This window comes from Balaenoptera acutorostrata, chromosome 6, assembly GCF_949987535.1.
Source record: "Balaenoptera acutorostrata chromosome 6, mBalAcu1.1, whole genome shotgun sequence".
In the NCBI taxonomy this organism is placed as follows: domain Eukaryota; kingdom Metazoa; phylum Chordata; class Mammalia; order Artiodactyla; family Balaenopteridae; genus Balaenoptera; species Balaenoptera acutorostrata.
Genome location: NC_080069.1, coordinates 81,229,094 through 81,241,830, shown reverse-complemented (window position 1 = coordinate 81,241,830; position 12,737 = coordinate 81,229,094). Strand labels below are relative to the sequence as shown.

The 12,737-nt window shown below is 39.0% G+C and overlaps 1 protein-coding gene across 9 annotated transcripts in view; it reads right to left on the bottom strand.

The window, feature by feature from the left end:
* The window catches only part of PCSK5 (proprotein convertase subtilisin/kexin type 5), a 475,211-nt gene that overhangs the window by 159,428 nt on the left and 303,046 nt on the right, over positions 1–12,737 (bottom strand). For all 9 annotated transcript variants that reach the window (XM_057548456.1, XM_057548455.1, XM_057548453.1 and 6 more), the window contains exon 16: positions 11,361–11,554. In XM_057548456.1, coding sequence (XP_057404439.1) covers positions 11,361–11,554 — 194 coding nt within the window. The remainder of the gene's footprint in view (positions 1–11,360; positions 11,555–12,737) is intronic.

Genomic DNA, 12,737 nt, shown 5'->3' with positions numbered 1-12,737 from the left:
ATTTTTATTTTTGGCTGTGTTGGGTCTTCGTTTTTGTGCGAGGGCTTTCTGTAGTTGCGGCGAGCGGGGGCCACTCCTCATCGCGGTGCGCGGGCCTCTCACTGTCGCGGCCTCTCTTGTTGTGGAGCACAGGCTCCAGACGCGCAGGCTCAGTAGTTGTGGCTCACGGGCCTAGCTGCTCCGCGGCATGTGGGATCTTCCCAGACCAGGGCTCGAACCCGTGTCCCCTGCATTGGCAGGCAGATTCTCAACCACTGCGCCACCAGGGAAGCCCCTCTATCTGCTCTTTAAATGCTGGTGTTCTTCAGGGTTCCACAGAGAAGCACTGCTTTAATGGATCCCTCTAAGGACCTCCTGGAAGTCCATTTCCTTTCTCAATTCTGAGCCCCTTGGCCTGAAATATGAAGTCCTTTACAATCTATGATCTCCCACTCATGTGTCATTGAGACTACTGGACATGGCATAGGCTGTGAAGCCAGAGGACCTAGATTTGTGTTATGCTTTTAGCATTTCCAGTGGGCAAGTTCACAGTCTCTGTTCTCCCATTTGTTAACTAAATATTACAATAATGCCTACCTCTCAGCTTGTCTTGAGGAGTTAATGACATTATTCAAGGGACCTGTAAATATGTTGGTGGTAATTACTGCTAGTCACGATCATGCATAATCACTATGTTATATGTAAATGGACTCATTAAAGGAGGAAATTAAAACAAAAGGCAATTGCATAGAAGGAGAGAGATGCACAGACCACTTGTATCAGCAAAGTAATTGTTTAAATAGCCTTCTTTAATTATCTACCTTCCAGGCTCTGGCAAAAGAACTGGTTCTCTCAATTATCTTTATCCTATCATATACCATCTAGAACCAAATTCCTTTTCCAAGGCTCAGCCTTCTTGAAAGAATTTTGAATTTTTTCTTCAGGGAATCCTACTTATTTCTGATCCCTTTTCTAAAAATTTTTATTGAAGTATAGTTGATTTACAATGTTGTGTTAATTACTGCTGTACAGCAAAGTGATTCAGTTATACATATATACACATTCTTTTTTATATATTCTTTTCCATTATGGTTTATCATAGGATATTGAATATAGTTCCCTGTGCTATACAGTAGGACCTTGTTGTTTATCCATTCTATATAGAAAAGCTTACATCTGCTAACCCCAACCTCCCACTCCATCGCTCCCCTTTGGCAAGCACCAGTCTGTTCCCTATGTTCCTGATTTCTGTTTCTGTTTCATAGATAGGTTCAGGTTCATTTGTGTCTTATTTTAGATTCCACATGTAAGTGATATCATATGGTATTTGTCTTTCTCTTTGTGACTTACTTCACTCAGCATGATATTCTCTACTTGCATTCATGTTGCTGCAAATGGCATTATTCTTTTTTATGGCTCTGAGTAGTATTCCATTATGTGTGTGTGTGTGTGTATGTATATATATTTATATACATACACACACACACACACATCTTCTTGATCCATTCATCTATCTATGAACATTATGTCTTGGTTATTGTGAATAGCGCTGCCATGAACATAGGGGTGCGTGTATCTTTTTGAATTATAGTTTTGTCTGGATATGTGTGCAGGAGTGAGACTGCTGGATCATATGGTTGTTCTATTTTCAGTTTTCTGAGGAACCACCATACTGTCTTCCACAGTGGCTGCACCAACTTATATTCCCATTAACAGTGTAGGAGGGTTCCCTTTTCTCCACACCCTCTCCAGCATTTGTTATTTGTAGACTTTTTGATGGTGGCCATTCTGATTGATGTGAGGTGGTACCTCATTGTAGTTTTGATTTGCATTTCTCTAATAACTAGAAATGGTTGAGCATCTTTTCATTTGCCTATTGGCCATCTGTATGTCTTCCTTGTAGAAATGTCGATTTAGGTCTTCTGCACGTTTTCCGATTGGGTTATCTGTTTTTCTTGTTGTTCAGTTGTATGAGCTGTTCTTATATTTTGGAAATTAAGCCCTTGTCTGTCGCATGATTTGCAAATATTTTTTCTCATTCTGTATGTTGTCTTTTCATTTTGTTTATGGTTTCCTTTGCTGTGCAAAAGGTTGTAAGTTTGATAGGTCTCATTTGTTTATTTTTGTTTTTATTTCTACTGCCTTGAGAGACTGACCAAAGAAAACAGTGATATGATTTATGTTAGAGAATGTTTTGCCTATGATCTCTTCTAGGAGTTTTATGGTGTCATGTCTTATGTTTAAGTCTTTAAGCCATTTTGAATTTATCTTTGTGTATGGTGTGAGAGTGTGTTCTAACTTCATTGATTTACATGCAGCTGTCTAACACTCCCAACACCACTTACTAAAGAGACCATCTTTTTCCCATTGTATATTTGTGTCTCCTTTGTCGAAGATTAATTTACTGTAGATGTGTGGCTTTATTTCTGGGCTCTCTATTCTGTTCCATTGATCCATATGTCTGTTTCTGTGCCAATACCATGCTGTTTTGATTACTGTAGCTTTGTAGTATTGTCTGAAGTCTGGGAGGGTTATGACTCCTGCTTTGTTCTTTTCTTCAGGATTGCTTTGGCAATTCTGGGTCTTTTATGGTTTCTTAGGAATTTTAGGATTATTTGTTCTAGTTCTGTGAAAAAATTCATGGGTAATTTGATAGGGATCACATTAAATCTGTAGATTGCTTTGGGTAGTATGGCCATTTTAACAATACTAATTCTTCCAATGCAAGAGCATGGAATATCTTTACATTTCTTTGAATCATCTTCACTTTCCTTTATTAATGTTTTATAGTTCTCAGCATATAAGTCTTTCACCTCCTTGGTCAGGTTTATTCCTAGTCTTTTATTTTTGGGGGTGCAATTTTGAAAGGTATTGTTTTTCTACATTCCCCTTCTGATATTCATTGTTGGTGTAAAGAAATGCAACTGGTTTCTGTATGTTAATCTTATATCCTTCTACCTTGCTGAATTCGTTTATCAGTTCTAGTAGTTTGTTGTGCAGTCTTTAGGGCTTTCTATACATATAATCGTGTCATCAGCATATAATGACAACTTTACCTCTTCCCTTCCAATTTGAATAACTTTTATTTATTTTTCTTGTCTGATTGCTGTGGCTAGGACTTCCAATACTATGCTGAATAGAAGAGCTGAGAGTGGGCATCCCTGTCCTTCTCCAGATTTTAGCGGGGAGGCTTTCAGCTTTTCACAGTTGAGTATTATCTTGGCTGTGGGTCTGTCATAAATACCTTTTATTATATTCCACCCCCCCTTAAAATTTTTATTTTATATTGGAGTATAGTTGATTAACAATGTTGTGTTAGTCTCTGGTGTACAGCAAAGTGATTCAGTTATACATATACATGTATCTAGTCTTTTTCAAATTCTTTTCCCATTTAGGTTATTACAGAATATTGAGCAGAGTTCCCTGTGCTGTACAGTAGGTCCTTGCTGGTTATCTATTTTAAATATAGCATTGTGTGCATGTCAATCCCAAACTCACACTCTATCCCTCCACCCCCCCCCCCCAACCCATCCCCTGGTAACCATAAGTTCGTTCTCTAAGTCTGTGAGTCTGCTTCTGTTCTGTAAAAAGGTTCATTTGTATCATTTTGTTTTAAAGATTCTGCATGTAAGTGATATCATATGGTATTTGTCTTTCTCTGTCTGACTTACTTCACTCAGTATGACAATCTCCAGGTCCATCCGTGTTGCTGAAAATGGCATTATTTCATTCTTTTTTATGGCTGAGTAATATTCCACTGTATATATGTACCACATCTTCTTTATCCATTCATCTGTTGACGGACATTTAGGTTGCTTCCATGTCTTGGCTATTGTAAATAGTGTTGCAGTGAACACTGGGGTGCATGTATTTTTTCGAAGTATGGTTTTCTCGGTATATATGCAGGAGTGGGATTGCTGGATCATATAGTAGCTCTATTTCTAGTTTCTTAAGGAACTTCCATACTGTTTTCCATAGTGGCTGTACCAAGTTACATTCCCACCAACAGTGCAGGAGGGTTCCCTTTACTCCACACCCTCTCCAGCATTTATTGTTTGTAGACTTTGATGATGGCCATTCTGACGGGTGTGGGGTGATATCTCATGGTTGTTTTGATTTGCATTTTTCTAACTACTAGTGATGTTGAGCATCTTTTCATGGTTCTCTTGGCCATCTGTATGTCTTCTTTGTAGAAATGTCTATTTAGGTTTTCTGCCCATTTTTTGATTGGGTTGTTTGTTTTTCTGATATTGAGCTGCATGAACTGTAAATTTTGGAGACCATTCCCTTATCAGTCACATCATTTACAGATATTTCTCCCATTCTATGGGTTGTCTTTTCATTTTGTTTATGGTTTCCTTTGCTGCACAAAAGCTTTTGAGTTTAATTAGGTCCCATTTGTTTGTGTTTGTTTTTATTTCTGTTACTCTAGGAGATGGATCCAAAAAGATATTGCTGAGATTTATGTCAAAGAGTGTTCTGCCTTTGTTTTCCTCTAAGAGTTTTATAGTGTCTGGCCTTACATTCAGGTCTTTAATCCATTTGGAGTTTATTTTCGTGTATGGTGTTAGTGAGTGTTCTAATTTCATTCTTTTACATGTAGCTGTCCAGTTTTCCCAGCGCCACTTATTGAAAAGCCTGTCTTTTCTCCATTGTATATTCTTGCCTCCTTTGTCAAAGATAAGGTGACCATAGGTGTGTGGGTTTATCTCTGGGCTTCCTATCCTGTTCCATTGATCTATATTTCTGTTTTTGTGCCAGTACCATACTGTCTTGATTACTGTAGCCTTGCTGTATAGTCTGAAGTCAGAAATCCTGATTCCTCCTGCTCCGTTTTTCTTTCTCAAGATTGCTTTGGCTATTTGGGGTCTTTTGTGTTTCCATACAAATTGTAAAATTTTCTGTTCTAGTTCTGTGAAAAATGCCATTGGTAATTTGATAGGGATTGCACTGAATCTGTAGATTGCCTTGGGTAGTGTAGTCATTTTGGCAATATTGAGTCTTCCAATCCAAGAACATGGTATATCTTTCCATCTGTTTGTGTCATCTTCGATTTCTTTCATCAGTGTCTTATAGTTTTCTGAGTACAGGTCTTTCGCCTCCTTAGGTAGTTTTATTCCTAGGTATTTTATTCTTTTTGATGTGATGGTAAATGGTGTTCCTTTAATTTATTTTTCTCATCTTTCGTTGTTAGTGTATAGAAATGCAGCAGATTTCTGTGTATTAATTTTGTATCCTGCAACTTTACCAAATTCACTGATGAGCTCTAGTAGTTTTCTGGTAGCATCTTTAGGATTTTCTATGTATGGTATCATGTCATCTGCAAACAGTGACAGTTTTACTTCTTCTCCAATTTGGATTCCTTTTATTTATTTATTTTTTTCTATGATTGCCATGGCTAGGACTTCCAAAACTGTGTTGAATAAAAGTGGTGAGAGTGGTCATCCTTGAATTGTTCCTGATTTTAGAGGAAATGCTTTCAGCTTTTCACCATTGAGTATGATGTTAGCTGAACGTTTGTCATACATGGCCTTTATTATGTTGAGGTAGGTTCCCTTTGTGCCTACTCTCTGGAGAGTTTTTATCAGAAATGGGTGTTGAATTTTGTCAAAAGCCTTTTCTGCATCTACTGAGATGATCTTGTGTTTTTTGTCTTTTCTTTTGTTTATGTGGTGCATCACATTGATTTGCATATGTTGAACCATCCTTGTGAACTTGGGATGAATCCCACTTGGTCATGGTATATGATCTTTTTTATGTGTTACTGGATTTGTTTTGCTAATATTTTGTTGAAAAATTTTGCATCTATATTAATCAAAGATATCGGCCTGTAATTTTCATTTTTGCCAGTGCCTTTGTCTTTTATTGGTATCATGGTGATGGTGACTTCATAGAATATCTTTGGGAGTGTTCCCTCCTCTTCAATTTTTTTGGAAGAGTTTGAGAAGGATCGGTATTAAATTCTTCTTTGTATGTTTGGTAGAATTCACCTGTGAAGCCATCTGTCCTGGACTTTTGTTTGTAGGCAGTTTTTAGATTACAGATTCTATTGCACTTCTAGTGATCAGTCTGTTTAAATTATCTACTTCTTCTTGATTCAATTTTGGTGAGCTCTGTGTTTCTAGAAAGTTGTCCATTTCTTCTAGGTTGTAGAATTTGTTGGCATATAATTGTTCATAGTATTGCCTTATGATTTTTTGTATTTTTGTGATATCAGTTGTTGTGTCTCCTTTTTCATTTCTTATTTTGATTATTTGGATTCTCTCTCTTTTCTTCTTCGTGAGCCTGGCCAGAAGTTTGTCAGTCTTGTTTATCCTTTCAAAGAACCAGCTCTTGGTTTTATTGATTTTTTTCTATTATTTTTTTAATCTCTATTTTATTTATTTCCTCTCTGATCTTTATTATTTACTTCCTTCTGCTGACTTTAGGTTTTGTTTGTTCTTTTCCTGATTCTCTTAAGTGGTAGGTTAGGTTGTTATTTGGGATTTTTCTTGTTTTTTGAGGAAGGTCTGTGTCATTATGAATTTTAAGAACTTTTTTGCATCTCATAGATTTTGTATGGTTGTTTTTATTGTCATTTGTTTCAAGGTATTTTTAAATTTCCTGTTTGATTTCATTGTTGACCCATTAGTTTTTTTTTTTAATTATTTATTTTTGGCTGTATTGGGGCTTTGTTACTGCATGTGGGCTTTCTCTAGTTGCCGCGAGTGGGGGCTACTCTTCGTTGCAGTGCACAGGCTTCTCATTGCGGTGGTTTCTCTTGTTGTGGAGCCCGGGCTCTAGGCGCACAGGCTTTAGTAGGTGTAGCACACTTGCTCAGTAGTTGTGGCTCGCAGGTTCTAGAGCGCAGGCTCAGTAGTTGTGGTGCACGGGCTCAGTTGCTCTGTGGCATGTGGCATCTTCCCGGACCAGGGCTCGAACCCGTGTCCCCTGCATTGGCAGGCGGATTCTTAACCACTGCACCACCAGGGAAGTCCCGACCCATTAGTTTTTTAGTAGCATGTTGTTTAGTCTCCATTTCATCATTTTTCTCTAATTTCTTTTCCCGTGGTTAAGTTCTAGTTTCATGCCATTGTGGTCAGAAAAGATGCTTGAGATAATTTCTATACTGTTAAATTTGTTGAGGCTTGTTTTGTGCCCTAGTATGTAGTCAATCCTAGAGAATGTTCTATGTGTACTTGAAAATAATGTGTATTCTGGTTTTTTTGAATGTAATGTCCTGAAAATATCAATTAAGTCTAACTGTTCTATTGTATCATTTAGGATCTCGGTTGCCTTATTGATTCTCTGTCTAGAAGATCTGTCCATTGATGTGAGTGGGATGTTAAAGTCTCCTACTATTATTGTATTCCTGTCAGTTTCTCCTTTTATGTGTGTTAGTATTTGTTTTATGTATTTGTGTACTCCTATATTAGGTGCATATATGTTGACAAGTGTTCCATCCTCTACTTGTATTGGTCCTTTTATCATTATATAGTGTCCTTATTTATCTTTCTTTATGGCCTTTGTTTTAAAGTCTATTTTGTCTGATATGAGTATTGTGACCCCTGTTTTCTTGTCATTTCCATTTGCATTAAATATCTTTTCCTATCTCCTCACTTTCAATTTATGTGTGTCCTTTGCCCTAAAGTGGATCTCTTGTAGGTGGCATATTGTAGGCTCTTTTGTTTTTTATCCAATCTGCCACTCTGTCTTTTGATTGGAGCATTTAGTCCATTGACATTTAAGATAATTATTGATAGATATGTATTCACTGCCATTTTAAACCTTGTTTTCCCATTGACTTTATATTTCTTTTTTGTCCCTTTCTTTTTGTTTTTCCTTTTGTGGTTTGATAATTTTCTTTTGTATTATACTTATGTTCTCTTCTTTTTGGCTTTTGTGAATCTATTGTATGTTTTTGATTTGTGCTTAGCCTGTTTTTCAAGTATGTTAACCCCTTCCTATATCTACTTGCCTTAGACTGGGAGTCATATAGGCTCAAACACATTATAGGAGGAAAAAACTCTACATTTTTTACTCTCCTTCCCCACATTTTATGATTTTTTAAAAAATTATTTATTTATTTATTTATTTATTTATGGCTGTGTTGGGTCTTCGCTTCTGTGGGAGGGCTTTCTCTAGTTGTGGCAAGTGGGGGCCACTCTTCATCGCGGTGCGTGGGCCTCTCACTATCACGGTCTCTTCTTGTTGCGGAGCACAGGCTCCAGACTCGCAGGCTCAGTAATTGTGGCTCACGGGCCTAGTTGCTCCACGGCATGTGGGATCTTCCCAGACCAGGGCTCGAACCCGTGTCCCCTGCATTGGCAGGCAGATTCTCAACCACCGTGCCACCAGGGAAGCCCTCATTTTATGATTTTGATGTCTTCTTTTACATCTTCTTCCTTTTGCTGTTCACTGTGGTTATCATCACTTTCACAGAAATTTTTTGATCTTTAAAAAAATCTGTGTCTGGCTTATTTAAGTGATTTACTTTCCAGCTGCGATTTTCTCTTTCCTATAGAGTTTTAGTTCTTTTCTATTTAGAGAAGACCTTTCAATATTTCTTTTGGGATCGGTTTAGTATTGCTGTATTCTTTAGTTTTTGCTTGTCTGAGAAATTCTCTCTCTCCTTCTTTTCTAAATGATAATCTTGCTGGGTAGAGTATCCTAGGTTGCAGATTTTTCCCTTTCAGGACTTTGAATATATCTTGCCACTCCCTTCTGGCCTGCATGTTTCTTTAGAGAAATCAGCTGATAGCCTTATGGGGGTTCCCTTGTAATTAACTCTTTGTTTTTCTCTTGCTGCCTTTAAAATCCTCTCTTTAACTTTTGCCATTTTTATTATAATATTTCTTGGTGTAGGTCTGTTTGGGCTTATCTTGTTTCAGACCCTCTGTGCTTCCTGTACCTGGATATCTGTTTCCTTTTTTAGGTTTGGGAAGTTTTCAGCCATAATTTCTTCAATTACATTTTTGATCCCCTTTTCTCTTTCTTCCCCTTCTGGAATCCCTATTATGCATAGATTGGCATGCTGTATATTATCCCATAGGTCTCTTATATTGCTTTCATTTTTTTTTCTTCATTTGGCTTTCTGTCTGCTGTCCTGATTGGGTGATTTCCATTATTCTATCTTCCAGGTCACTTACTCATTCTTCTGCATTATTCATTCTGCTATTCATTGCCTTTAGCTCAGTTTTATCTCTGCAAATGAGTTTTCTAATTTTTCTTGGTTCCTATTTATGGTTTCTAATTCCTTTTTACAGTACTCTGCATTTCTGTCGATAGCCTTTCTTAATTCCTTCAGTATTTTCATTATCTCCTTTTTGAAATTGGTGTCTATTAGACTGAAGAGGTCTGTTTCATTGTTTGTTCTTTCAGGGGAATTCTCTTGGTCTTTTAACTGGGAGTGGTTCCTCCCCTACTTTATTTTACTTATATTTCTCTTACTCTGTGAGTTTAGGAGAAACAATTATCTACTGTGGTCTTGGAGGGCTATTTATATGTGGGGGCATCCCTGTGTAGCTTGTGTTTAATATATTTGGTGTGAGGGCTGTTTTTAGTAGAGATGCCTGTTGCCTCTTTCCTCAGCATGTGCTGATCATTAGCCCCTTAATATGGGGTGTGCAGAAGTGATGGCTGGTGCCATTCCCGGGGTTCTTGGTGGCGGTGGCAGCTCAGGTGCGCCCCCGGAGTGCACCATGGTGGCTTAGGCAGCTCATGACCACTCCTGGGGTGTGGGAGGGCGGTGGTGGTGGTGGCTTGTGACCTCTCCTGGCATCTTTTCCAAGGCTCAGCCTTCCTGATTGAATTTTTTCTTCAAGGAATACTACTTATTTCTGATCCCTTATGTCCCCTCCCCATTCTCATTTATCCCTTTCTTCGTCACATTGCAGCTTATGTTCTGAATTTTGGGGAAAATAAAAACTACTGGGGAACCCATCCCCATTGCTCTAAAGGGTAAGCCAAGATCCCCCTCTCCCTCATAGAGAAAAGCCTGCCTTTGAATCAAGAGTGAATTTGACTTGTTAAGTAGCAAAATTATCCACTTCAAAATTCTTTCCTGTTTTTTTTTTTTTTTTTAATCTCTTGTTCAGACAAATTATCCAGAGCTCAGAAATAAAGCAAAAGATACCTGCATCCCTTGTCAGGGCCATACCAGAACACTGTGAAAAAGAGGTGTGCCCAAGGATTATGGAATTCTCTAGGCAATGTACTTTTTTGTCTGTTCACTAATGACATTTGATTAGGGCCCACATTCTGTGAAGCCACATGTTAATTTACAGATTTTTGTTTGATTTGATTAGGGCCCACATTCTGTGAAGCCACATGTTAATTTACAGATTTTTGTTTGATAAAGTTCCAAATGATTTCTGTCCATTTGAAAAAATAACCCCCCAAAATTCTAATTGTATTGCCATGCAGGATATTATTCAGTTTTGTCTCTAGCTCAGCAAATGGACTTCATTTTGCCTTTCCTGGTGGACTAAGATACCTGATAGTCTTTGAACCCACTTATCACCTTGTAGTTTTCCTCATTAATGGGTTAAGTAAGTCGTTGACATATTTCCATTCTCTATTTACATGAAAGTCACGTTTTTAACCTTGTTGATATCATATAGGGGCCTGCTTCCTTTGCTTAGTGCGCAGAAAAGAGCAGGCCTGGCTGCTATCCTTATAAGGTTGGCCCATGGCTGACATCTGGGAAGTTGGATTTTATGAAGTTTCCCGCCACCCTGATAAGAGTGGCTCATGGAGCCTAAACAGTTTGTACAAACAATATGGTTTGCACTGAATACCAGCTTTCCTTCTAGGAGTCTGGAATTTTGGTATGTGCCAGGCACAGGGTGCCTTCATAACCAGACCCTAATAACAACCCCGGGTCCTGAGACTCTAGGGAGGTTCCCTGGTAGATGACATTTCATACATGTTGTCACAAATTGTTGCTGGGGGAATGAAACGTATCCTGTGTCACTCCATTGGATGAAAACTCTTGAAAACTTGCACCTGGTTTCCTCCAGACTTTGTCCCATGTGCCTTTTCCCTTTGCTGATTTTACTCTGTATCCTTTTACTGTAATAAGTCATAATTGTGAGTTCCTGAGTACAATGATATAGTGAGTCTTGTGGGTCATCCTAGCAAGTCACTGCTTCAAGGGGTCCTCGGGCTCATCCCCAGATTCAGTTACTTATAGGCATTTTTACGTAAATTATTTTTTTGCAAATTTTTCTACAAATTCATTTTCACAAAACAATTGTAAAGTGTTCTCTTAAAAACTGGCTAGATCCTGTTTGATGTTAAGCAAGGCCCAGATTTCATGGAGGAGGACTATCCCTCCCAAGATCAATCAAGTGAAAACCTTACATTTCCTCTCTAAAAACCAAATTTTGGAATCAACTCACTGGTGTCCTGATACGATCCATCAGGGCAGTGAGTGACACAACTGTTCGTCTCCTCATTCAGGAAGTATCCATATTTACAGGACAGGCACTGGTCCCCATGGCTCCCAAAGCAGGACTCGCAGTTGGGGGCACACTTTCTGCATCGCTTCTTGTCGGCGTGGTAGTGGCCAGAGGGGCAGCTGGAGACACAGATTCTGCATTGTGGAATAATAAGAAAGAAGGGCAGTGTCACCAGAGATTCAGTCCTGAGTGAGTGAGGTGCTGAGCACATAGCTGTCCTCACTATCAAAATCCTTTTTAACCATGATGGTAACACCACATCCGAAGGGCCAAATTCTGTTGGTTAAAGCCTTCTCCTATGTAGGGTGCTGATGTAGCACTGCAGTTACATAATACCAAGTCCACCAAGTAAGGCATGTCTTGGTCCAAACCATCTTCCAGTTCGGGTCTAGCTTTTAAAGGGGATGATGGTTAGAAACTGAGTCTCACCAAGAAGGTTGTGCTGTTGGGTTGAAGGGAAAACATGTGCAAACCATGATTTTATGCAAAAAGTCCCTAATAAGGGGTTACTTCTATTGTTGTGTTTGTCATATGAATCCTGTGTGTATGGGTGGTGAGGGTGATGGTCGTTGTATGCTACTGTCTAATTTAATATAAATACATTTAGGGAGTTCCCTAGTGGTTAGGATTCCGGGCTTTCACTGCTGTGGCCTGGGTTCAGTCCCTGGTTGGGGAACTGAGATCCTGCAAGCTGTGCAGTGTGGCCAAAAAAAAAAAAAAAAAAAAAAAGTATTTAAATGTATGTTGTTTGTTTATGATAAACAAAAAAATGACTACCTTGCTTGCCCATAACTGAAGGTCTGGGCTTTATGTATTTATTTAACAAGTACTTACTGAGTATCAATTAAACATCAGGCATTTGCTAAGTCTAGGAGCTAATGAGAGGGGCTGAGGTAGCCAAGGGGCTTTCCCTTTAAGGAATTTATTTTAATTAAAAAAATTTTTTTTAGACATTTTTAAAATTTAATTTTATATTCCCTTTAAGGAATTGAAATTCCAGCATGGATGTGACAGGAACAGGACCACGCCTGGGTGTCTGGAGTGTGGATGCACCGCAAGTCGGCTCCCTATGAGTTTCCTCCTGAAAGAGGAGGGGGAGGTGGTAGGGATGTGAGAGACACGCCTGGAAGAGCACGGCCTCTTATGGGCAGTCACTGTTCCATGGCCCTCCCTGTGGGTACATATCTGCTTGAGTCGGAAGCCAGGGGCTCAGAAGCACAGGGTCCAAGCAGGCCCGCCTCAGTGCCCAGAGTGGAGTAGTGAGAACGTGCAGGGGCCAGCAGCTTTGCCACAGGGAGGGCTTACACTTTGGGGAAT